The sequence below is a fragment of the Leptosomus discolor genome, chromosome 13, assembly GCF_034619465.1.
Source record: "Leptosomus discolor isolate bLepDis1 chromosome 13, bLepDis1.hap2, whole genome shotgun sequence".
Taxonomy (NCBI): Eukaryota; Metazoa; Chordata; class Aves; order Leptosomiformes; family Leptosomidae; genus Leptosomus; species Leptosomus discolor.
Window position 1 is genome coordinate 17275852 of NC_141403.1, and position 26563 is coordinate 17302414.

The 26563-nt window shown below is 42.1% G+C and overlaps 1 protein-coding gene across 1 annotated transcript in view; it reads left to right on the plus strand.

Annotated features, from left to right (window-relative positions):
• The window catches only part of EPB41L3 (erythrocyte membrane protein band 4.1 like 3), a 64638-nt gene extending 38382 nt beyond the window's left edge, over positions 1 to 26256 (plus strand). Inside the window, exons 9-26 of the mRNA XM_086472733.1 lie at positions 68 to 165; positions 1520 to 1695; positions 3816 to 4036; positions 7579 to 8145; positions 12284 to 12337; positions 14179 to 14214; positions 14382 to 14447; positions 14930 to 15121; positions 18449 to 18523; positions 18937 to 19038; positions 19787 to 20515; positions 21042 to 21164; positions 21674 to 22069; positions 22756 to 22887; positions 23316 to 23414; positions 24521 to 24601; positions 24866 to 24982; positions 26223 to 26256. Of these exons, the coding sequence (XP_086328859.1) occupies positions 68 to 165; positions 1520 to 1695; positions 3816 to 4036; positions 7579 to 8145; positions 12284 to 12337; positions 14179 to 14214; positions 14382 to 14447; positions 14930 to 15121; positions 18449 to 18523; positions 18937 to 19038; positions 19787 to 20515; positions 21042 to 21164; positions 21674 to 22069; positions 22756 to 22887; positions 23316 to 23414; positions 24521 to 24601; positions 24866 to 24976 (3258 nt within the window). The 3' untranslated portion in view covers positions 24977 to 24982; positions 26223 to 26256. The remainder of the gene's footprint in view (positions 1 to 67; positions 166 to 1519; positions 1696 to 3815; positions 4037 to 7578; positions 8146 to 12283; positions 12338 to 14178; positions 14215 to 14381; positions 14448 to 14929; positions 15122 to 18448; positions 18524 to 18936; positions 19039 to 19786; positions 20516 to 21041; positions 21165 to 21673; positions 22070 to 22755; positions 22888 to 23315; positions 23415 to 24520; positions 24602 to 24865; positions 24983 to 26222) is intronic.
• Positions 26257 to 26563: the final 307 nt, after the last annotated feature.

Here is a 26563-nt window from a genome sequence, read left to right on the forward strand (position 1 = left end):
CCCATGTACACTGTCTAAAAATAGATGCACAGCATCAAATACATACTTTTTCTTTTTTCCTACCTAGTTTGAGCAGTTTGAAAGCACTATTGGGTTTAAGTTGCCAAATCATCGTGCTGCAAAGCGCTTATGGAAAGTGTGTGTTGAGCACCATACATTTTTCAGGTATGTGGATTTCTTTTCCTAAAGGTGACACAAAACGCAACAGAAAAGACTAGTTCTTTCAGCAGAGACAAAACCCTTCAAATCAAATTGTCTTTTTGATCACAAGGTATCGCTGAGCAGACATGGGAAGGTTATTGCTTCTTCTAAATGTGAAATGTTTCACCCAAATTATTCATATTTATTTCAGATAGATACTGAATGTTTAAAATCACCATATGGTCCCAATTAATCGTTTTGCTTTATCTATGCTGTGATATTACCAGCCGCTATAATTAAAGAGATAAAGGACTCTGCTGCACTTCTGCACATACGTTTGTATAGGGAGAATGAATTATGTGGGAAGTTACTGGGGGATGTGGGTAAGAATTTTTTTTAAAAAGGAGTTTTTTATTTAATTGCATATGAAAATACAGACAGTAGTCAGTGGTATCTTTTTTGTCACCCAGAATACCCAGTCCATAGCTGTAATTTTTGTATTACGGAGGAATTTTGCAGCTATGTTTTTGACGTCTGACAAGACCTGAGAAAAGTTTGTGATAGTGGAATAAATGCTGTAATTAGTTTGTGCTGAGAGTGTCAGCAAAGAAATACTTAACAATGGAAACCCAAAAGGGTGAGATTTTCAATGGGGTGAAAGTGCATCCAGTGCTTAAAAACCTCTCTCAAAATGTGTGGTGGGACTGAAGAATTATTCTCCTTTCTTAAAACTATTGGTTCAGGCTGTCTGTACGTTCATATGAAATGCAGTCTTAGCAGCAAAAGATCTAAAAAGAAATTGTGTGTGCATTTTTGGGGTGTTTCTGATTTTTAATGGAAAATCAATGTCTTAAACTTAAACTCCATATCAGGAGAATGGTTTCTTCAGCAAACTCCCATAGCCAGAATACAGAGAGTAGGAAGGCTCTAACCTGAAAAACGTTTGTGTCCCTGAGAATGAGTACTGACCAGCATTCACTGGAAATCTGTTCTGGCCCTGTCTTCAGCACAGCAGCACCACGTTACATTTGAAGTGTAAGAGCTATATCTGTATTTCAGCCCAGATCAGGGTCCCTGATATGAGGAACACCTTATTTTTATTTCCAGTGATTAGAAAACAATAAATCTGCTTTTCAAGCGGGAAGGGACTCAGTGATCCTTGCCTGTTAGGAAGGACTTAGCTCTTCAAATGCATTAGCTAAGCACTTTTGTCATGTGGCGTGAGGGGCATCCTTTGATTCCCTTTCGGCTGCAGACCTGTGAGGCACTGGTTATGATGGAGAGTGATACCCAACAGTCATCTTCTCTCCTCTGCAGAAACAGTGGACTGATTATTGGAGGAGGAGGAGTAACGGGTGCACTGCTTGGTGTGTTTTAGGCTCCTGCTGCCAGAAGCACCTCCAAAGAAGTTCCTCACGCTGGGCTCCAAGTTCCGCTACAGCGGCCGGACGCAGGCCCAGACGAGAAGAGCCAGCGCCCTCATAGACCGTCCCGCACCGTACTTTGAGCGGTCTTCTAGTAAACGTTACACTATGTCTCGCAGCTTAGATGGGGGTAAGGTTCTCTCAGTTGACTTTGTCAAAAGCTCTCATCATGGTGGTCTCTGCTTTAGATTAGGTGTAAACCTCTTGTCACCTCATCTCCTCGAGCTTCAGCTGAGTGGAGGCTGTGAGTACCTGCGCGTTCACTTCAGAGGTAGGGAAGGACGCAGAGAAATACTGTGCTAAGTGCACTGCTGCGGTCCTTGTGAAATGTTTGCCTGGAGGAGGTCCTTGGGAACCCGCTCTTGGTGGAGCCTCTCTCCTTGGCCTCGCACCTGCAAAGCGCTTCCCCACTTTGGGGAAGGACGAGGCTCCTGGACCTGCCTGCCCAAGCAAGTCAGGCTTCAGTGCTTTTTCAGGGTTTGCATGAGTAACTGTTCGGGTTTTGATTTAATTTGGCTTTTTTTTCCTATGTAGGTTTTTCTTTTAAGTATTTGTTATAATTCGTAAGTGAATTATTCCCCTTGACTGAGTAATAACATTTGCTTACGATTACCGTGTGTCGTAGTCGGATGAGCGCTAACAGGGTTTTTCCGTACGTTACTTTTGAAGGTGTGAGGTGGAGAGTAACGTACACAGGTTAATAGTATGTCCTTCCTCCTCCTCTCTTTCTCCGTGGTTCATGGAGGTCACAGTTCTGCGGCTCCCTCAGGTTAAACCAGTGTGTGATTCAGAATCTCAGCTACTTCATCAGCTGTTACTGTTGTCAGCTGTTGAGTAAAAAGAGGTTGTAGTTTATTTTTGTAGAAAAAAAAAGACTGAGACTAAATTCAGAATTGCTACAGTAAAAAAAAAAAAAAAGTGAATTCTCCTGCAGAATATCACAAACGAATTGCAGTGAGTGTAGCTGATGGTGGGGAGGGGGGAGAAGCCTTGATTTAAAAGTAGTAGTGACAAGCCTTCTTTTCTCCCCCTAAAGGTGCTGCTTGTCATTAATTATTTTGGAATCTTCTAATTCTGATGTGCTTCTTGCTCGTTACTAAGCAACTGGTGACCTGATTGCTGTGCATGTGTCTCAAAGCAGAAATTATCCTTCTGCGTTGTTTTGTTTGTAGCATCTAAACAAGATGTCTCCCTCTACTCCCCTTGCTTTCTCCCGCCTCCTAAGCTCGTTCCCGAGAGACAAGATATCTGAAACGCTTTTCCCCAGCATTTGTTAGACTCCGCGAAGTTTTTATGATGTTAATTTGCATAAGTGCAAATGGGGAAAAGAGGTTTTTTAATCAATGCTTATGATTTCTTCACTAATGCTGTTACTGTAACACAAATGTGGCTGTAACATTCTGCATTGCCATTACACTGTGATCCGGGCCCTGTCGTTTGTTACAGATGCAAGTAACTTTATAAATTTGAATAGTCCTATTGACATAGAAATTAGTTCCACAGTAGTCAAGAGCAGGGCCTGGGTATGCATTAATGTTTTGATTACATTCTATTTGTAAATTTACTATTTATTCCAAAATCATTTATTTATAAATTGCTGAATTATCGAAGGTTTACATCCTAAAATATTCTGGTTTGGTCTGCTGAACTGAATGCCATCACTTCCCGGAATTTTTTAGGATAATGAGTTCACTTAACTGCCAGACTTTAATACTCAGTAGTACAAAGATCTCATTTCTTGCTTCTCAGATATTATGGCTGTGATACATCAATATTGTCATTTCCTGTAATGTAGCACGTTACTTACTGTGCATTTGATCTGCATTGTTATATTCTGACAGATTTCCAAAAAAATCTCTTCCACCCCCACGGCTGATGTCATAGCTGGTTCTCCTTCTGTTTCCTGCTTGATAACTGTGGCAACGCATTGATTTTTTTTTTTTCTGATGTTTTACTACAATAGCACTTTTAATGGCTTGCTAACATTTAACAACTGTGTAATGCGCACATTAGCTACAGTAATGTGTGTATACACATCCATAATATATGTTTATGCATATAAAAGCTACCAGCTTTATTTCAAGTAAACAGTTTATTTAAATGTATGCACATGCTTCTGGTTTCCTGAAACATGACATAGTTGTGTTTTCAGCAATATCTCAAATGTTTTACTAACGCAGCTTTTTAATTTTATGCAGCTTCTCAGCAAAAGCTGTTTCAGACTTTCCCTCTTTAAATATTTGCTTTTAGCATCAGTGAATGAAAACCATGAAATGTACATGAAGGATTCTGTGTCTGCTGCAGAGGTTGGTACTGGCCAGTACGCCACAACAAAGGGCATCTCTCAGACCAACTTGATAACCACTGTGACTCCAGAGAAAAAGGCAGAAGAAGAGAAAGATGATGAAGAGGGCAAAAAGAAAAGAGCAGAGGAAGTCACCCCAGTCTCGGCAATACGCCATGACACTAAGGTAGAGTTTTGAGGTTTTTGTATTAAACTGGCGTGCCTGGAGAGCGCTCGGAGAAATGCAGAATTGGGAAGGAGGGAGGAAGGGAGGAGATACCTAGTTCTGTGAACAGAAACTAGAATATACACGCTTGTATGTACATTTATATACATGTCTGGAATCAATATTTTTACAGTCCTTTCACATTTCTTATGATGTTGTAAAAGTTAGTTCCTGCCTCGGACTGTTTTTTTAAATCCGTTTAACATCCAGCACAGTGTTTTCACATAGACTCAAGAGCTCTTTAGGAAATCCCCAGAAGTAGCCTAGTGGTGCACGTTTTGCTTCTTTGGTCTTCAGGCATATTTTGACTTTAGTATGGGCATCATGTTTTTTATTTTTTGACAAGGCAACAAAATAGTTCTGTGTTCCTATGTGTAGCTCTGTGCTTTAAACTATTGTATTTTTCTCATTTACTTCTCACAACGCTCTCTTTCCTTGCATGTATTTCAATGAGCATTTTTCTCTATTAACTTTTGGGTATTAATATCATAAGCTCTTTTTCCTGGCTTACAAAAGCATTTGCTTCCCTCGTTTGAAGTTTTGCATTGAAGAAAACTGTTTTTGTTGATGATTCTCTGCTCAGTTGTTAAATTTGATTCATCGCTCACCGTCTCCAATCCCACCACCGCCACGTACACGTACACATACACACATGGTTGTGCATTATATCTACTGAGTTATTAAGACGGGGTAAATCAGAGGGACAGAGAACATAGGAATTTCAGAGACTGACAGGGAAGAGAAACAAGGTAGAATCAGAAAAGAAGGGATGTAAAATGTCCTCTCTTTCTTTTACATTGAGGAGAAGAAAACAGAAGATGAAATACTGAGTCTAGGATATCATTCAAAAAGTGTTTTGAACAAGTAGGATTACCCTCTTCATTTATGAGTAAAAACCTTGATATATACCTCTACACCCACAAAACTGTCATGCATGTAAATGTTAGAACCTGAACTTCTAGTCTTATCATATAAGGCCACAATGAGCTACGTAGATAAAGGATCAAGTCCTCAAAAAGTTGCAGTTAGGGTACCGACAATCGGAAACAAATTGAATTACAAAAATTGCAGATGAGAAAAGATTTTCTTTTGAAAGTGTGCACTGTAATTATAGCATTTAAAAAAAAAAAATCTCTGTAAAATTTAACTGAGGTCTTCTTGAAACTCCATTAGTTTTTGCATGGAGAAACATAGATGGAAGTCAAATGTGCAGAAAATATGCAATAGAAACTAATTCTGTTCCAAGTGTTTGTTAATTTTGGTTAATGGAGAGATCAGCTGCATTTCAAAGATCATCTGTTTCTTATATATGGCTAGAAATAATCAAAGATATTTTTAGGATAATATTTTAATGGTACTTAAACATCCACAAATTAACATTTTTTTACCCACCTCACTCCCTGCTAAAGAGGTGGGTTCTGTTTAAACCATCCATTAATAGAGCTTCAGTTTATAAGCCTTTGGAGATCTCGGTCCTGCTTCCACTGGACCTGCTAAAACCTTTGTCGTGCATCATAAAGAGAATAGGGTCTCAAGAAACATAGGACAGAACTGAAATCAAATTCCTGTTCAAGGTTGTATTGATTTTATAGGTAGGTTTCCAACTTTTCCACTAACACATTTTTCCTTTGTTTTATCCATATGCATTTAAGTACCAGAAGTTATTCTAAATATTAACACTGCAAAGATGTCAGTAAGTGAATAGTCTGTATTAGCAAAGAACAAATTTGCTTTGGGTTTTTTGCCTTCTGTGTATTTAACTCACATAAAGTCTATCAGCATTGAATTTTGACTTGAGCTTACTGCATTAAGCCCATGAAGAAGACATTTGTAAGTGATTTGAAGCTAGGCTTGGTTTACCTTGCTTAATTCAGGAATACAGATTGCCTGAACTGATAGATTGGTTTTTTAACTGCTCTGGTTAGAGAAGAGAGAGAAGCAAAATATTAAGAGGAGGGGAAGGGGCTCTTCCATGTAAATCTTGAGCTTAAATCCCATTCCTACCATTGATACACCTGGTAAAGATTTGGCTTAGTAGCTAGCTTTGGTGCAACCTGTGTGTGAAACTTGATCCTGCTTGTTGGCTCAGCTTTGGCACCAGCTTGTACAGGCAAATGCTCTTTTGGCTTTGAAGTCATTTTGCTTTTGGGAGCTGGGCTTGGCAGTGGGGTTGGAGTGCCTTTTATAGCTCCTCGGGGTGATGCGTGGTGGATGGAGCAGCTCAGGCACGTAGGGTTTGGTCATGGAGCCGGGGAGCCACTTTACCTGGTTGACTTTGGCCAAAACGTCTCCGATCCATCAGCATCGTGGCAGGTCTGTTGCACTGGGGTACTTCGGCAATGGTAGTTATTGCCCTCCTAAAAGAGCAGCGGGGGCTGCCCACAGGGAGCGTATTAGGTCACGGTCACCCCTTCTGCTGAATCACCGCCCTCCTACCAATTTTTTGTCCTTGAATGACCTTAAGGACTCATTGAATGCCCTACAGGCGACGTATGGAAGCAAATCTTGCTTGTTGGTGGCCGATATTCTTTGCATTGTGGCAAAATTTGTAGCATAGCATTGGGTACATTTTTACCTCTTTACTATGGGTGAAGAGTCACTTTTTGAGTATGAGGAAATGTGGCTGCGTGGGGCACAGACCTCTCTCTGGTCGGCCCCCCTTCAGACCCCCACTGAGAGAGCACGGGGTCTGCCTAGCCAAAACCCTTGGCTCCCCTCTCTTAATGTGCTGCCGAAGGCTCGGGGCGGGCAGGGCTGTGGGGATGCCTGGCAGAGGCCAACCTGGACAGTGATGGGAGCTGTGCTGAGGAGCTGGCTGCTGGGGTAGGTACTGAGCTAGTACAGTTTTTTACCATTGGTAACAGCTGACGTATGGATTTATGCCCCCCCAAATCAGAATGTGTTTTATTTAGGTTTAGGACCTAGATTTTTTTTTTTGTTTAAGTACTGTAATGGAGGAATTTGGGCACGTAGAGTCTTAAAATCCTTAGGATTTTAATTATTGCTGCAGAGGTTGTCCAGGGCATAGATGGGAAGCATCTGGCCCCCTCTGGGTCTGCTCCTGACTGCAGGAGTGCTGTCACAAGCAGTGTTGGTATTAGAAATACATTACCTCGTTTCTTTGTTGTTCACCATGTACTTCATGTTTGAAAGCTCCTTATGATCTGAAGCCAGTCTCACAGCAAGTGGGAATTGGCAGCACCTGAAACTCCACATACAGCCATGATGGTTTTTATGTAAATCCCATGCTGTAGATGACACTAGACAAATGCTGAATTGAGAAGTTGCCTTTTGTAAGCTGTAACCCTGATTCACTAATACCTGTGGTGTGCAGCCTGGGAACACGCACCATTTAACTCAGTGGAAAGCTGTGGTGTTAAAATACTGTTTATAGTTTTATATATATATATATATTATCATCACGGAAGAAAATTAACTAATTACAGTTTTCTTTTTGTCCTTTTGCTTTTGCGCCTTGTTTGCTGCTCTTTCTCTGTCACCAGCCATCTTTGCTTGGCACTGACTCCCCCCACCCCTCGCCATCCTCGCAGCCTGGCCCCCATGTATCTTCAGCAAAGCTTCGCAGGAGATGCAAGGAGAGCACTCGAACCAAGTCCCTAGGTTGTGAGGCGCCCAACGAGAGCGCTCCGAAGCACAGCGAGTCGGAGCCAGACCCTGACAGAAAGGGGCGAGTCTGCTCCGCCGAGCAAGACGTGGCTTTTGGCTATAAGCAAAAAGCCAGCAAAGGCGGAACGCTGTTTTCCTTCTCCTTGCAACTTCCAGAGTCATTTCCTTCCCTCCTGGATGACGACGGCTACCTGTCGCTCCCTAACCTCTCCGAAACCAACCTCCTGCCTGCCAGCGTGCAGCACTACCTTCCCATCCGCTCCCCCTCCCTGGTGCCTTGCTTCCTCTTCATTTTTTTCTTTCTGCTCTCTGCCTCTTTCTCAGTGCCATACGCCCTCACTCTCTCCTTTCCTCTGGCTATGTGCCTCTGCTACCTGGAGCCCAAGGCGGCCTCCTTGAGTGCCTCACTTGCCAATGACCTGAGTGACAGTTCAGAGGAAGAGGTGTGTACCTCGGCATCGAACACACTCTTTTTCGTGTTCAGTGCTTCAGTCCTAACCAGTGTTAGATTGCTGCAATAGTGGTCCTACTTTCAGAGCCTCATTTCTGTCTGTGCTGATATGTTAGAAGGGGTGTTTTTGGTTGGTTTTTTTTTTTGGTTTGGGGTTCTTTTTCTTTCTTCTCCTTTTTTTTTTTTTTTTCCTTGTGTTGGGAGTGCAGCTTGGGGCCCAGGGTTAGGCACAACACTGTGTGGAAGTGGCTTGGCTTGAACTGTGTCAGCGGATGCAAAGTGACTTGCACTAAACTGCCACTGATCAGCTCTGAAGTATTGTATCTGAACCCACCAAGATGTTTTTCTTCACCCTATCAGTTTATACTGGGGTTAGAATAGTTATCTGAATTGTGGGTATTAAGTACAATTTCCTGCGTAATTACGTATGTATGCATCTATGTGCATATGCATATACATTATATTTGTATAAGTAGCTGCCCAGTAATAATGGGCACCCTCACCAACTTCAGCATGTTTCAAAATTCAAGTGGACTCAGTTTTTTGCAAGAGGCTATCAGCTGGAGCTCGAGCCCAGAAAAGGCCTTTCTGCTCCAGTGAAACCTGGATCTGGCTTTTCAGCCTTGATCCCATCTCTGCTGCAGATTAAATTGTTTTCCCATGCTTAAACCCAGTGTACCAGTGAGAGGTCAGATTGGGACAGCTGTTCCGCAGCTGTTGGGGGAGCATGCCATGCGGGCTGCCTTGCCGTTTGCAGTGCTCCGTTAGCACTGCCAAAACAGATGCCTCGAGCCACCGGGGTTATCACAGGCAGATAAACTAACTGCAGCAGAAGAGGAGTCCACAGCGGTTCTGGGAACTATGATGTGATATGAAGGAAGAAAGGAATCTGCTTGTTTAAGTAACAGAGTAACTGGCATCTCAGTTTTTGCTGGTCTCTAGTTATTCTTTGTTGACAGAATAAACAGCAAGTTCATTTTTTCCTTGTTCTTCCTTTTTCCCCTTCGTCTTCAAATGCAAAAACGTGGTTTTGCTTTGTATGTAAAAAACCTCCCAGATCAGATAATCCCAGACTAGTTGGCCATTTGTAAAAAGCCGTCTTGGCCACTTGTTGATGCTGTTGCAGTAGTTGTCTTCAGTAAACCAGCTTGTGCATCTAAATATTTGTGTAATCTACTGCTGATGGTTTTGTAAAGACTTGGTGCAGGATTTCATTTCCTTTTTATGGAAAGCCAAGAGTCACATCAATTTATCTGGTAAAAACAATGTCTTTAGATGCTTTGGGCTCTGTTATGCCTAACAACTAAATAATAATATGCAATTTCTGATAAAAGGCATCCAAAATGTTCCTGTCTCATTTCGTGTCCTCATTCTGAGATAGCATTTAGGTCTCAATTTGCATTAGCTCAGCACTCGGATTAATCTAATAGCAATAACAACATTAATACAGTGCCAGCTCCAGAGGCAATAACGAGGCAGTGTTTATGTAATACATTGGTCTGTTCCTCTTTCAGAAATGAGTGCTTCTTTTCGTTAGTGAAGTTAGGAAGTATTGAGCATAAAAACGTATAAAATAGGCTTTTTAGTGTCACTCTTTTATGAGGGTGATTACTCTGGCAGTGCTTCCTGGCAGACAACACAGACTTGTGCCTAATCCAGGGGGTATTTCTTGTTCAAGATATTGCATGAAAGTGGGTATGTTTTAAACTCGGGCATGTCTGCATTACATTGCCAAAACAAATCACAGCAATTACGACCGCAAGTTAGAGGAGGTGCAGCCACAGCACCTCAGAGAGCTGCCTTCCCGTCCTGCTCGATCCCTCGCCCACCCACGAGCCCCACCAGCACCTGCACTACAGCCCGTCCCGGAGCTGAGCCTGACCTTTCTGGCCCTCCGCTCCAGCAGAGACCTGCCTTGCTCAGCCTTAATTTGCCATTCCCGCTCTGCGGTGACCCCAGATCTTTGTTTCAAGTAACTCAGTAATGCCAACTTCAACTCCATGGCTGTCGATTGGCTTATTAGCAGACATGTATGTTACACTGAAGGGAATTTTATGCATTATTTAGCATTTCATTGCTGTTACAGTGAAGTAGAAATCTCCCCCCCCTCCCCCCCACTTCACAAAAGGTTGCACACAGTGATGCAGAAGGCTACAGCCAGTATCCTGAACCAACCTCATACCTTATGAGCTCTGTTCTCCCTTGAGCAGTGCATCTGGAGGCAGAGACAGAATCTCTCTCCTTAGATCTCATTAGCTTCTGTGTTTGTACCTTGGCAGCTAATATGTCTATTGACTTTTCTCTAATGTTCCCAACTTCAAGTTCTTAAATGAACCCTGTGTGCCAGACTCACATGTTACAGTGCCTTGACACAAGTCTTTCAATTCCTTTTAAATGCCTAGATGCATTAATTCCTCTTTTTTCCTTTGTAAATAGGAGTGACAATGCATTGATTTATTTTTTTGTGTGTATTACCATACCTTTACAATTGCTTATAGTGTTATAAAGGTGTGAGATCCTTCACTAATAGTGTTATAAAGGTGTGAGATCCTTCACTAATAAAGAAACAATTTTCTAACTTTAGTGGAAGAATTTGACTGGTTAGTTAGACTGTTTCGGCATTACAGTTTCATTTAAAAATAAAAGCAGTCTCTCTAGTGAGTAGTTATTGCTTGAAAAATTGCATGTAACTTGCGTTCATGCGCTTACTGAATAGTGCAAAATGCCTGTTTATCCTTCTGCCTGTCATACAGGCAATACAGATTATTCAAAGGAAGGAATGATGGAAAACAAAGCAATGAAAAAATATCAAAAAAGCAGTTTTATGAAACATTGGAGTTGTCAGAAAATGGCAGAAGATAGGAAATTCAAAGTTAAGACTGATACTCCATCCACCAGTAGGTTGCTTTTTTTCTCTCGTTTCATACGGATGTGATTTGAGGATGAGATGTATTGTCCTAGCTTTAAATTACCTGCCTGCGTTACTGAATGTTATCTAAGGCCCACAGAAAATCATTGATCAAAACCAGAGCTTTCACTGATGTTAAAACAACTTGGATGTGCCAGTCCGGGCCAGTAGGGAGCACTTTCTTCACTTACTAGTTCTCCATAAGCTTGCATAGCATCAAAAATAGTCATTTGAACTCTTCTTCTCAGCCTGTAGTAACCTACACTTGACTCTCGATTTACTAAATCTCGACACTCGCATTCTCCACTAAAACGTTCTTCACGGTGTCGAGCAAAGCAGGGATAGATCAGTCTGTGCAATGCTGTGCTTTGTTTCATTTTTATCACTCGTACCTAGTAAGTGTTTTTGGGGGGAGTGGGGGTCACTTTTATTTTTCTCCTGCTTTCATTCATATTCTTAAATGGAATGAGAAGTATTTTTGATTCTTTTAATAGCAGTTTTCTTTCTTTTTACTGTCGTTAACAACATCAGCTGCTCTTTATTGGAACCGAGTGGGATCTGAGCCTTACCGTTACTCCACAGGCAGACAGTAGATGGGCTGGGGGTATGGTTATTTGAACTCCTTGGTAATGCAGACAGCCTCATGGTGTATAAATGTGGAGACAAGAACAACTTCTGTACAAATGAGGGGCTGAAAGTCAGGTGACTGTTAAAGTAGCCTTTTTTTTTTTTAATTATCTTTTCCCCCTCCGAATAAAAAGTCAGCCACCACATTAATCTGTATTGGCTAGAAAAAAAAAAAAAAAGTGATGAATAATTTTCTTTAAAAATTCATTATGGGAGGAAAAGTTTGTTTAGAAAAGACTAGCTTTTTTGTCCCCAGTTTTTTTAAAGCCACCTGGCTTTCTTAAGAAAAAAAAAAATCTACTATTCAAATAACACTTTTCCAGTAATGTTTTGTCTGGCTTATAAATTTGTTCCAGTAAAGCCATATACTGTGTACAGTACGCCTCGAGTCTTCCTCTGAGTCTGTTCTGTTTACTAATATAGCATTTTTATTTTGCTTCTTTGACTTGTGCGTGGTTTGAAAAGCAATGCTAATGCAGTTCACAGGGATGTTGAATTTAACAGTTCCCTGTGTGAGCTGCGTGTACTGATGAGCTGGGTTTATTCTTTATTCCTGCCTTCCTCTTGGGACCCGGTTACTTGTCTAACCAAATAGACTGACAGTGAGCAGACGGATACTGCGGCTGATGGTGAGACCACTGCCACCGAGGTTTGTACAGTCGCTGGCACCCAGTTATGGTGGGGGAGAGCGTTTTGCCTCGTCTCCTCCCGACCCTGGGCGCGAGGGCTAAACCGCATGTCTCCTGCAGCCGTTCAGGCCCCCCCTCCGTGCGTGCGCGTGCGAGCGAGTGTGAGGGTGGTGCTCGGGGAGCCCGGTTCCCGGCGCTCCCTGCGGGTCCCTCGCGTTCCCGTGCTCGGTTTGGGAAGTGCTGTGCCGACCGCGGGGCCCACGCCAGCGCCGCCCGCCCGGGTGGTCGTGCTGGCCGGATTGTGCCCTGGATTTTTCTGTTTGCTTGTTCGCTCTTACAGTCTGCAGCATGTGTGAGAGAGAGGCGGGGGAGAGACAGTAAAAAGCCGTTTTCAGTTTCCGCATTATGAATATCTAAGATTTTCCTTAAATGTAATTTCCGCGTGTCGTCTTCACATATTGCCACCAGTAGCCCAGGTATTGTCTTCAGAGGAGGAACGTAAGAAAATGTATGCTTTCTTTGCACTGAGAAGCCTCATGTCCACAACACGGTATATAGGCTGTGCAGGCAAATTCAACCCTATGTGACTCCAGTGAAGTGCATATAATGCTTTCATAATTAATATGGTTGCAGCTGCAAGCATGAGCTGAATCGGGTCTGACGTCTGGTAGAAGACAGAGTCTTACCACAAACACTACTGTAGGTTTTCAGTAGGATCTCATTAATATTTCAGGCTGTTAAAATTATCATCAAGGAAAAATTCTCTGTATGACACGTCAGGACAATTCAGCCTTGGCTGTAAATAGAATAGATTTGAACTGAGTTATAAAGTAACAACAGATTTTCCCATGGGTCATTTGACTAATTAGGACTATACGAAAAATTAACAATAAAATAGTGGCCTGACCGTTAAAAGAATCCAAATAGAGCAACAATGTAAAGTCTGTTGAGACAAGTCAGGAGTGCAAAGTGCTTTGAAGTGCCCCTTGTACTCTGTAGCTTCAGGCCCTGAGCCCTGCAGAAAGAAAAACTTAATCCTAAAACCGTGGCATATAAAATGTTCAGTTTATTACTCAGAAATGCATCATACTCTCCCTATTGGCCATCTTTATTTTAGGGGAGAAGATTTTGTGAACCTCAGTTTTCCTTACAGATACCTGATTTTCAGAACGGGTGCTGTACTTGCCGTCTGAAAATTCAGCCCTCAGAAACGGGGCTGCCTGGGCAGTCCTTACTGCATTGCTGTTGGAAATGTGAGCTGAAGTGAATGCGCTGTGTGTGCCAGTCCAGAGGATCACCATTGCAGAGAGGTCCTGAAAGAATATATACAGGCTAAATATTAAGTAAAATTGCATAAATACAGAAAGGGCCTGAGGCTAGGGAAATAGCATTTTAAGCACATAAAATGTGCTTCATTCTGTAGAACGTGTTGCGCGTTGTTTACCCGTGGTGAGCTGACGCAAAGCTTTGGCCCAGGAGATGTCATAGGCTTAGACTCTGGGATTACAGACTTCCAAAGAATTTGCTGTTGCCATTTGGTCCTAAATAAGCCACGATCCCAGTGAGGAGGTCCAACTGCTGCTCCCTAAATAGAGATCTATGAACATGGAGTGCACCGATATTTATAAAAGACAAGTGTTTAATACTCCTTTATTCACAAATAACAAACTAGAAAAGAGGAGGCTTGCTCTGAGTTAGGAGACCATGGAAAGGCAGCCAGCATGTCTGCTCCTTCTCCTTAAGCCCTTAACGCAGAGAAAATGTGATTTTAACCTAGTGTGTTCCTCTCACCAATTTTCGTCAAGCCTTCGGTCATACAAGTGGGTAAGGTGTTGTTTTCCAATCTCTCTCATGCTGGCAGTCGGATCAAGAGGAGGACGGAGATCTAAAGGCACAGGTAAAGAAACAAAAGGCCCAGGTGTTGCTCAAGTGTCAATGTTGGAGGTGTTCACCTCTCTCAGCATGTTATTGTCGGTTCTCTGTGAAGAAATGTGTAGAAACAGCATTTTGTATCCTTTCAATACTGTGTCCCTTACCTTTCCCTTTCTTTTTCACTTCTTTCAGAATAGTCTGATTAAGCGAATACAGGGTGAAAATGTGTATGTCAAACATAGTAATCTTATGTTAGAGGTTGGTATTGGTATATACCAGTGCATGTACGTACCTGTGTGTTAGTTTTAGTGGTAAACTGTGAATCTGCACTATGATGCATGAACTGTGTATTCCCACCTGCTAATAAATCAAATAGATATTTTTTTCTCAGATTATGATGACTCCTCTAACTTGTACTATAAATATATATATGTGCGTGTGCGTATGTGTGTGTGCATCCACGCGCATATGTATGTTTGTTTGAAGCCTCTTTATCAGGTGTAAATTATAGCGATACAGATAAGCTCTTTAAGAGTATTTTTATACTCACTTGTACGAGAGATGCTATGCTGTTATCTTTCAAAATGCCACATTTTCACAGAGTGTTGTGTCAGTGCTGTGCTCCCCAGCTCCCTGAGATGTTTCTTCCCTCTTTACTAACGAAGCTGTGTGTTTTGGCTCTAAAATTTGGTTGGCTTAGGATGTATTACAAACTGCTCTATTCTTTTAAAACTGTCCAGGACCTAGACAAAACCCAGGAAGATCTGATGAAACATCAGACCAATATAAGCGAGCTGAAACGCACCTTCTTGGAAACCTCCACAGAAACGGCTGTGTCTAATGAGTGGGAGAAGAGGCTTTCCACATCTCCCGTTCGGCTTGCAGCAAGGCAGGAGGAAGCTCCTATGATTGAACCACTAGTGCCTGAAGAGGTCAGCGTGAGCTGAAAGGCTTCGTTATGTATTTGTCTATTCGTTTTTACTTACAACAGCTCTCAGTAGATTAGAGACCGTAGTTAGAGGCCATATCCCACTTGCAGGTCCTCCCTTTTCTCAGGGCTCAGGCTCTAGCAGCAAAGATGCAAGGAAGAGCAGGCCCCTTTTTTACGTGTATTTAGAGTACGAAGTTCACTGTAAGCTGCGTGGCAGAATTGGGTCTCTCTGAGGGTGCGAAACGCAGGCTTCCTTACAGGTTCGGTGAGCTTGAGGAAGTCCACCCATGCATGAAAGGAACCATGAAGGTGATGGAGAGAACATTTAAGTAGTGGTGACTGGTTGGGAGCAGCGGTGTGGTGGGACGGATCGGGGTACGGTACCAAGCTTGACAAGAAAATACAGAGCAAAGGGCAGAATTCTCTCAGTCTTTGAAGACACGGAAGAAATGATGATAATTAGACCTGCTTGGCCAGTTCCATAAGGGAACTGATAGTTGCTGCAGTTTCGTTGAAGACCCAACGCAGATTGCTAAGCATGTGCATTTTCATGCAGTGTGCGTGCGTGAAAAAAATCTTGCTTACTGTGCAGTCTTCAAGTGTTTGCAAGAAACTTGCCTATTAAAAAGCTGCATTTTATTTAGTTTGTGGGTAGATAATGAGATGTAGAGATAACAATGTGACACTCATGTTGCCACAGAGTAGGTAGATCTTCAAAAAAAGCAGAGAGTGTTGGTTTAAATCCAGTGGAACAAAAAGAAATATGCTTGTGTGGTCTGCATGAAGATTATTTTTTTTATCCTATTGTGGATGGAAATCTAGTTTCTGTCTCATAGGAATCATCTTTATGGTTACCACTTGTCTTTAGCATTACAGACCAAATAAATGGTCATAAAATTTGTGCACTGATGTAATGTTGTAAGGAATTCAGCAAAAATTGGCTGGAAAGTATAATTCAAAAGTCTTCTGCTTTCCCACCTTAGAGGTTGGCATCGCAGACCCACAGCTCTTTGTGGGAGGGAATCACTGGAGGATGCGGATAGCGCATGTCAGCTTCTCCTCTTCAGGAAAGGGAGTTGCCAAGAAAAGGCCCCAGCTCCTCTTCTCCCATGTTATTCCCATCTAACCAGTGGCTGGTACAGACATCAGACGTGTGTTAGAGTGGCCATCAAGTTGAATTAAAATACCTAAAAAGCAGATTTGGTGCCCAAAGCTTGCCTTTTGGAGACAGTGCTGAGGAGTCAGAATGTTGCTCCTTCTGTTCAGGAATCGTGATGGGTCCTACAACCGTATTGGTCTGGTTGTAGTTGAAAATATGGATTTTCTTTCTTAAAAGTAAAATTGTAAGTATAATGAACAGAATGCATTTACCATATTAAAGATGTAAGGAACTGTTGAAAAGGGAGCAGCTGGCTAACTGAGCCTGAATCAGAGGAGTGCAGGTGAAGCAAATCCCACCACCCCCAGTTCATTTCATGTCTTTTTTACTTTAGAAGTCTAATGCCAATTTTTAATTAAAACCGCCCAAGCAGTAGCAAAGCACTGCAGTTATATAGGCTACACCCTGAGGAATCACATCAGGATTTAGCCATTCATTTGGAAAAGAAAATGGCAAGAGTTACCCTTATCTGGTATCTCTTCTTTTACTGGAAGAAAGAGACTTGCTCAAAAGCAATGTACAGTTACTATATCTTATGTGCATCTAAGTAAACTACAGCTGTCCCACAGAATCTCTTCCAAATGAAGGCATTTCTGTGGAAAAATGTGAGTGGATTTGAGCTATCAGAGCCTAACTCTGAGGTGACCTCTGTCACTAAGGGACCCCTGCTGTAGATAACATCTGACCTTCCTTTTTTTTGGTGTCCCTAAGCGGGATGGTTTCACTTCACATGTCCTGCCGAGAGAGGAATTTTTCAGGAAAAAACTGAAGCCATGCATGTGTCAAAATCAGCACCCTGATGTCTACTGAGAAATGCAGAGGCAGTCAGGATAGAGAGTACATAGAACTGCATAAGGTAGTAGCTTCTTCTTACACGTTCAGCTTAGCATATCCACTTTGAAAACATATTCAGTGCTGTTACCTATATGTCTTTAATATAAGAAAACAAGAACAGAAGGGAAAATACACCTTTTCAAGATGCGTGCTGTGAGCATTTGACACCTGTGTGTGTTCACAGTTTGACTTCAAGTCACTAGTCGGTTTCTTACAATAAAAGGGGAAATTGGTTTTCTTTAGTTATGAAACATACAGTTTTAAATAGCTGCCATAACGGTGGCCGTATAGCTGTAGAACATGAAAGCCATCATATTAACAGCTCCTTGACAATGTTTAGTCTGGCCTGGATTGTATTAAGCCAGCACTTTAGAAATAAAGAAGTTACGCTTCTCATTGCAGCTGGGGAGATGGGCCATTTCTCCCTTTCTCTCTTCAGTCTCTAGTTTTGTATCTTTCTTTCAATGTGTGCCTTTCTTCTTGAGTTCATGGAGTATACCTATTTAAAGCAGTACCCTTTTACCATGCCAGTCGTAGTACTGCCAGTGGCACGTCTAATGAGTACACTAGCCATTGAAGTGGGTAGAAAGGGTTTGGCAAGGACCCTGCTTTGCTCTGCAGGGGCTTACTTGCTCTGGCCAAATGAAAAAGGTGGCCAGCCCAGAAGCTGGGCTCACAAGGCCTAGGAAATCGAGACTTTACCAGCATTTAAAACTTTCCCGGTTGGTCAAGTTGCAGAGATACTCTGACTGTTCTCAGAGCATTGGGAAGGCACTGGTGGGATAAAAGTGGGTGCGAAGATTTTGGTGTCAGACTACAAGCAATAAGACAGCAATGGTTAGCTTCCTGCGTGGGGAAAAGGCTCTGAGACCTCTTACACCTGTGAGGAGAAAGGGAGAGCCGAAGTCTTTGCAGGGCACACCGCCTGCCTGCTTCGGCAGGGAAGGCTGCGAACTCAGCAAAGAGCTAAGTGCAGGGTGACGGTGGAGGGGCCTGGGCTAGGCTGTTGGTGGAAGCCATGTGAGTTGGCACCAGACACAGTTCAATGAGTGATGTAAAATGAAATGAACACAGGGCATCCGCACCCGGGTGTTACTCAGTTTAGTGGGGTTTGTATAACGCAAATGGCACGCCCATGTCTGCTTTGCATTCGTCGCAGAGACACTGATTTCACTTCTTATTGGAAACTTCTTTGCTGTAAAATCGTTCTGTTTAATTCTGTTTCCTGATTTACCATGCAATTAATAATTTGTAGAGGAATATGATGAGCTACTGTAAAGTATAGTGGACTTTATACCCTCCATTTACTTAAACCATTTATTCCCCTGACATTAGACCAAAGAAGAAAGAGAAAAATCAGAAAAACTCATATTTTTGCAGAAGGGAGGTACTACATTCCTTGAATTGCAGGTAAAAACAAATAATACTTTCTTGAAATAACAGTCAGATAGGCTGGCAATGATTTATTATTTTATTATCTTTTTTCCTTTCCAAGCCCCCCCCCCCCCTTTTTTTTTTTATTATTTCGTAAGTTCCAGAGAGAGGTGTGATCTGGGGGGCAAAATCTGAGGAATGAGTCCCCTCCAGAATTTATGGCATCCTAATAGAGACTGATTTCTCTGCTAGTTAGAAATCTACTTGCACGGTGCTGTTTGTGGATGCTGTTTGCAGTTGTGCATGCGTTTCCAGCATAAGCCTCACTGAGAATGTTATGGTGAATGGGGCACTTCTGTCATTAGAATGAACTTCCTTTATACTGTCAAGTGAATTCAGATTATGCTGAGTGATGGTGAACTTTGTATTCTTATTGGTTTTTCTATTAGCCAAGTGTGATAGAGAAGAAGCTGCAGGAAGGAGAATCTGCTGGCACTTTGGTTACTTCTCATCAAATCATTATCCAGAAAAGTATCCCATCATCCCTAGAGGTTATTTTTAATTCATTTGATTTTAAGCTACCACATTTGCTTAGTTAAATACAGAAGTTACGGTCTTAAGGTCAAATAACTGGATGCTGGTTGCATAGTCAAAGCAAATCACAGAGCGTATTTGCATAAGGAGGAAGAAAGATGCTGCATTAGATTCTATTCAGAATCTTTAGTAGTATGGCATTTACTGTGTGGTACTGCTCAATTTAAACAATCCTGAAGGGGGTTGATGTTATTCTAATGAAAACAAGGAAATTCAGTGCAGGCTACGGCTACATACAAATGCATACTATCCTAAAAGCTCATCTACAGTGTGTTTGTGACAACTGGGGAACAGCTGAATGGGCTTATTCGCCCTATTTTTGTAATTTGGTTTTGACTGTAGCAATATGAACCATTGCGATAAATGATTTATTAATGTCAGGATGATTCCAGTCATCATTTTAAATGATGCACTAAAATGCTATTCTGCTTCAAATTCATACAGAAATAGTGTGGCAAAAGTAATTTTTTTGTGTCCATGTTGTATGGGCCTCTAAGGGGAGGGAACATGCAAAGAAATCACACTTTGCCTAAGGTGATTCTGTTTATTTGTTTGATAACTGCTCTAAGAGGTACAATTGTGAAAGTTATGATATGCTTTCAGAAGAGGCAGCATTGATTTCTTGAAAGTCTTCGTAATTTAGTGCTCCTGAAGTACAGATAAATCTTCAGATATTCTAATTTAGCTTTTATATCTCAAATATAGGGCACTGAGGATTGGGTTATTATAGACACAATACCCTCTGAGGTAGTTGATGGTGAATCGAAAAAAAATCTGGCATACAAAATAGTGACTGTGAGCAGTAAAACTGCCTTTCCACCTGAGATATTAAAGTCCAGTACCGTTCTAATGCAGAGCTTTGAGGACTTGGAAAGTGAAATACAATCCAAAGAGGAGAATAAGCAGAAAATGTTCACCCTAGGAAAGTCCTATGATACCGTATCCGGGAAAATTGTAACCATGACAAGTAAAGCTAAAGAGGGTGAGAAAGCAGTACAGCCGTCAGTAGAAGCTTTGCAAAAAGTGGAAAGGGAAGTGCAAGAATCTGTGAAAATCATTCCAGTAGTGGCCAAGTATGAAATCCTCGAGCCTGTCACTGATGAGAAAGCCAGGCGGGGATCCGACGTGCAGAGCACGAAAAGAAAGCTGTCCGACTCCCTGACACCCATAAAGGAAGCAGAATCTCAGTTGCAAAGTCCTGAAGAGGAGAGTTTGAAAAAGACACTAAAGATGCACCAGGATTTGCAGTTACATGGTACCCTGGGAAGCTTGCAGCTGGGCAAAGCAGAGAAACACCTTGGCAGTGAAGCTGTAAAAGCAGGGGCGTTTGCCCGGAGAGATAAGAGCCTGTCTGAGTGGAGATATTCCAGAGAACAGCCATTTACCATTGCTACTGCTCACTATGTTACCGAGTCGTCCGCGTCAAAAGTAGTGGTAACAAGTGGCTTTGACTTCATGCCACGGTTTAAAGATTAAAGCATGACTTCTTCTAGGCAATCCCCTCACACCACCCTGCCTTTTGGTTCTCTTGCTGCCTGACTTTATGTTGACAACAGCCAACCCAGCTTATTTTTTTTCCCCTCATACTTTGAATCCGTCCCACGGTCTGAAGCAGACATTATATAAGGCTTTCAACCTTTCTGGTTTATTTAAAGATCCATGTTACTGAAATGTTGTATTGCTGCTGTGGCTTATTAATAAAAGGAAAACAAAAAAGGTTTGCTTGAACCAGCAAAATGCCAGCGCTAACAACTATGCTTTGTAACTCTTGCTTACTACAGCCATTATGAATTTGCTCTGATTTATTTTCTCATTCTTTTCCTGTTTCCAACCTCTCCTTACCCCTGCGATCTTCTCTCCCTTTCCTCCGTCTCTGCCTCCAGTTTTGGCAATTAATATGTCTCTGCATGTGGATCTGCCTTTCTGCTGTGTATGACTCTACATTTCTCTGTCTGTTTAGACTAAACAGTCCACCGGTGAAAAAACCTTGGATGGTTCAGATATCTTCAGTTTAATAGAATCTGCCAGAAAACCGACTGAGTTCATAGGAGGGGTTACTTCTACTTCACATAGCTGGGCTCAGGTGGCCGTTTGATTCCCTTCATCAACGTTGCAACCGCACACCAATTACTTTTGCTTTTCTTTTGTTTCCTGTTTTTATGCATGACTCGGAACCTATCTAATGCATGTATCGTGTGCCTTTTCCTTTGCTCCAATAGACCGCCATAGAAACTTCACCAAAAAGAAAAGAAAAACAAAAACCCTGAGGTTTTCTCTCATTAACTTTTTTTTTGTCACTTTGCAGGGTGCTGTATTTTGCCTTTATAAAACTCACGCAAAAATACCAACGAGAAAAACACTGTGACATTTAACTTTTAAAAATTGTGATTCTTGCTTTGTTTTTCGTTTCTGCTATTCTGGTAACATCCTGAGAGTGAAACTCCATGCAACGTGAGAGAAATAAATTGGCAAAATGTAATACCCATTTTTTTTTTATTTATGTTCACAGTACATTAAGCTGAGGAGCTATTGCAAGTAGCGCTGTCTGCTTCTGACACCGAGGGTTTTTTTTTTTTTTCTCCTTCCTTGCAGAGAATAGACACGACGACATCTCAGGAGACAACTTCCAGTGAAACGAAGCAAGCGGTTCAGCCTCACCAGGATACAGTGAAGAAGGTTGTACAGGAGACTGTAGTTATCACAGAGAGACGTGGGATGGATGTGCCTGCGAGCGGGGATCCTGCTAAAGTGGCCGGACTTGCGCTGGATGCCCAGGCTGAGGCGGCGTCGGCGGTGGCCGCTGGCGTGAAAGGGAAGGAGGGCTCTGCTGGGACTGAGGGGGCGAAGGAGGAGAAAAGGGAGGAGGCTGGGAAAGCTCTCGCCAAACAGGAAGGAGTCGCTGCTGCTGCTGCTTCGCGTGAGCAGGCAGAGGAGCACAGTACAACAGTCCGCCTTTCAGAGTCTTTGGAAAGAAAACCTCATTTTGAGGTAACTCGTTATTACATCAGGCATGTCTGTGCTGAATTGTGAATGTAGGCAATAGTGAACTGAGCTACTTCCTGGCATGGAAAGTGACGCGTACCAAGCTGGTGTGACTGTGTCTTTACAGCAGGCAGTTTGTTTCTCCTCTTCTTTCCTCCTTGCGTGGCACCTGCAAGGCTCGTTGCTGGTTTCCAGCATTGGCTAAATGCCGTGCATGTTTTACCTAAAAGTGATTTCATACTACAGAGAAATACCTAATTTGGTGGCATTTTAGGTAACAGCTAACAAGAATTCAGCTGTCATTCTCTTTGGGAAAGTCCACCAAGACTGGCAAAATTCATGTGTCCTCAAAGACAGAAAATATCTTGTTTTTTCCATGCTTGGTACATTTATAAATAAGTGGCTGTGTCCCCTCCCAGCTCCTTGTGCGCTCCCAGCCTCCACTGGCAGGGCAGTACAAGAAGCTGAAAAGTCCTTGACTTGGTATAAACACGACTTAGCAACAACTACAACATTCAGTGTTATTAACGTTATTCTCATCCTAAATCCAAAACAGCACTATACCAGCTACTAGGAAGAAAACTAACTTTATTCCAGCTGAAACTAGGATACCCAAGCAAAACAAATTAATGATCTCAGAAATCCGTAAACTTTGCTAAATGTTCCAATTCCTTTTTTTTTTCTTCACGCAGTCGCCAGTTGTGAAGACTGAGACTATCAGTTTCAGTAGTGTTTCTGCTGGTGGGGAAAACCTTGAAATTTCCACAAAGGAAGTGCCGGTAGTCCATACAGAAACAAAAACCATTACGTATGAATCTTCTCAGGTAAGAAATTCTGCAAAAGCCAGTGTCTAATTTAACATGCCCATGAGGAACCCATGTTTCTTCACACATCTTCATGTGTGCCTTAGTGTAAACTGTTCTAACTTATTCAAGTATTAAATTATAGCATGAGAAGGATGTACATAAGAGTAGCTTACCTGAGGGTGGCTCTCATGTTCTGGTGTAGGGCCTTTCAAGAAGATTGATGAAACCACAGATTTCCAAGCCCCAGCTTTTCTGTCCCTCCAGAAGCAAAGGAGAGTCTCCAGATGCAGAGGGACACTGACACATGATCACCCTGATAGCAGTTATTTCCCTACCATCACTTTATGAAGAACTGTAGAAACAGGGAAGTTGAGCCAGTCCAGTTCTTGCCTCGCCATGCTCAGGAGCATGTTCCTGGTGACTGGTTTTCTCTTTTGGTTCCCTAGGTGGATTGCGGTGCTGACTCAGAACCAGGTGTGTTGATGAGTGCACAAACCATCACATCTGAAACCACCAGCACTACAACCACTACACATATCACCAAAGTGAGTCCTCAGAAAACAGGAAGCTTTTTTTTCACAAGGGTGTATGTTTTCTTAACTTCAGTTCTGTTATTTATTTTAAAACATGGACACAAGCTTATACTCTCTGGACAAGATCCTGTCTGGTTTGGGTACCTGTCTTCATTCACCTGTCTTTGGCTATACTGGCTTCATTAACGCATCATCCAAGGACTTGACAAGAGTCCTGAGAGTCATAAACCCTCAGGATATGTCTGTGCAAGCACAAAACCTTGCTGTGCAGAGACACTTGAGTTACCGGCACATACTGTCTGGAAGTGGAAGCAGCGTAGCCATGTTGGCATCATATGGTAGCCGGGAAGGAATAATTTGCCTGAACATGAGGCTCCGTTGTCATGACTATACTGCCTTTGAGTCCTGAGTTGTTGTCCCTGCACGGTGTTGAAAGCACAGAGTAAATCTGTGTCTTGTAGTCATAACAGGACATCCAGTCAGCTCAGATGCCACAGTCGCCCTGCTGGGTGGTACCCTAAGGAACTTGCCCACAGACAGACTGAAAGCTTATGGCTGCACAGACAAATGTGGGTCTTCCAAGTTCCAAGATAGCATCTAAATAACAGCTCCTCCCTAAGCAGAAACCCTCAGTGCCGTGACAGCTCTCCTACTGATAGCCACTGAGGACAGGATTTCATCTTTCTGCAGTGAAATTCAGCCTTCAGTAGATGAGCTGTACAAAGATCATACCACCCTGTAAGTCCTTGTGAAGTCTGCAGCTAGACTGAACCAGGTCTTAGTATGAGCTGTCTGTATGTCCATTCTTTTCTTCATGGGATGAATTTGACCTAAGTACCTGACATTTTTGACATACAAACATCTCTCCGGACATGTGTGCAGATTGACTACAATCTTTAAATTATCTGTGTTGGAAGGACCTCTGGAGGTCGCCTAGTCCATTCAGAACAGCCAACCTCAGAGCTGCTCTGGTTGCCGTTCGGGGTTGTCCCCTCTGTGTGTGCTGTTTGAGAACGTTCGGTCCAGCGACGTCTGGGTTCCTGCATTGATCATTCTCTGGATAAGTAGCAGCACTCTGTAAAGTAAGTTACTGACATGCGTTTGTCCCTCCCATCTAGACTGTGAAAGGAGGCATCTCAGAGACAAGAATTGAAAAACGAATAGTCATCACAGGAGATGCAGATATTGATCACGATCAGGTAAAATCTGTAAACTGCTAGAGGCTACCCTGAAGACCGGCAAAGAGAACATTTCTAAACATTGCTTTAAAAGATACTATTCATACCAGCATGCCTGAAGTTAAATTGGATTAGTAGTTAAATCAGTGATGGTATATTTCATATTTTAATCATTTTCCTCATTTGTAAATTGTGTAATATCTCATGAATCTCTCCACCTTGCTACTGATCATGCATGTTCCACCTCCTTTTTGTTTTTGCCCTTCTGTGGTTTCCTTGGGATAGGCGCTGGCTCAGGCAATTAAAGAAGCCAAAGAGCAGCACCCTGACATGTCAGTGACCAAAGTAGTGGTACATAAAGAGACAGAAATCACACCAGAAGATGGGGAGGATTGACCACAGGTAAGAGAACTAGATGATTTTCCTAGGCATTTACTGGGCTGGCATGTTGCAAATGTTTTCCTACCATAATTCACCTCTAACTCTTTGCTTTCTCTCACTGGCATTTGCAAGTCGCATTTGTGCAGGTTACCAGTTCTCGTATTTGAATGTAAACCGCATTCAGCTCTAAACATATTTCTTCATTTAGTGGTGCCAGCTGGAGAAAGAGAAACTACTCATTTGCTTTTGTTGGCTCTCTGGAAAGTCCTCATTGTCCATGCTTTGATACAGTCTAATTTTCTAATTCTGAAGTCAAAAAAATCTGTTGTCTGCTTTTATGTCATTTAAGAACAAAAATAATTTGTTCTTAAAGGTAAGCATTTTGTTTAAAAATGCCAAGGGAAAAACCTGCAGCAGCTTCTTAAATGTCCCGCTCAGATACGTTAAGCTTTGATTCCTAACTTGCAAAGATACAGTCCAACTTGCTTTCGATTTTTTTCTTTCAAACCCAGTGAATTAGTGTGTCGGTATTTGGATGTCTTGGCTTTCTTGTATTTGGAAGAACATTTTCTGTTTTAAAGCAGCATTGTTTATCAGGATGAGATGATAATGCAGCTTTTCTTGTGTCAAGCTTTTTCTCAGTAAAGGCATGCTCTCCAATTGTGGCTGGCTAAACAGGCATTTTAATATTACTATATATATTCTGTGTGCAAAAACATGTCGTGCATACTAACCTGCTCTGCAAAAGCTGTTAATGCCAGCACCATGGCACAAATGCTTTGAATGCGGTATGCAGAAAGGGAAAAGAAAGCTGCTTGTCTGGTTTGTTTAAATCAATAGCAGCATTTTATTCTTAAAAAAATAATCTTCCTTAGCACTTGGTGTAAGTAACAGTATAACGCACAGCACCTTTTGAAGGTGTTTTGCTCTCCTGCTTTTGGATGTACAGACCCCAAACAAAACTGAATTTCAGAATCTGTTATGTAATTGGAAGGTGGAACCAGTCACTGAGGAGTGAGTAGCTGTGATTCTTGTGGTATTCTGCTGATTGTTCCAGAGACAACGCAGTGTGGCTTGCTTGGAAGTGTATTGATGTCGTTGGTTCTTTCCATTGGCATCAGTGGAACTGGATTTGGGCCAAGTTGCTTATACTGGGTTGATGCCATTTTCAAATAGCTTCTGTTACACGAGCAAATTGACAAAATCTCTTTTGCAAGAGAGTAGTTGCTTCAAACGATTAATTCCGTTCTCTTTCCTGCAGGAATAACCTAGATTGCATATGAATCCAGACATGCACACCAGTAGGAATACGAGAGCCTGTACGGAGTCTCAGTTCCAACCTGACTGACTTGTATCTGTCTATGGAAAATTTCAGTACAGAAGAATTGATCTTGACCGTTAACAAAGAAACTGGCAGAGATACCTTCCCATAGAAAGCAATCTGAATCAGCAGCAGTTAAACAATATTGCATGAAGCAACGATAAAATTACAGAAAAGCAGCATTTTTAATTTTCTTAAAATGTCTAAGTTTTCAGCTATACCTGCACGTTCATAAACAATATAAACAGTGATCTCATGTAACACATAAACAGTTCATGCCT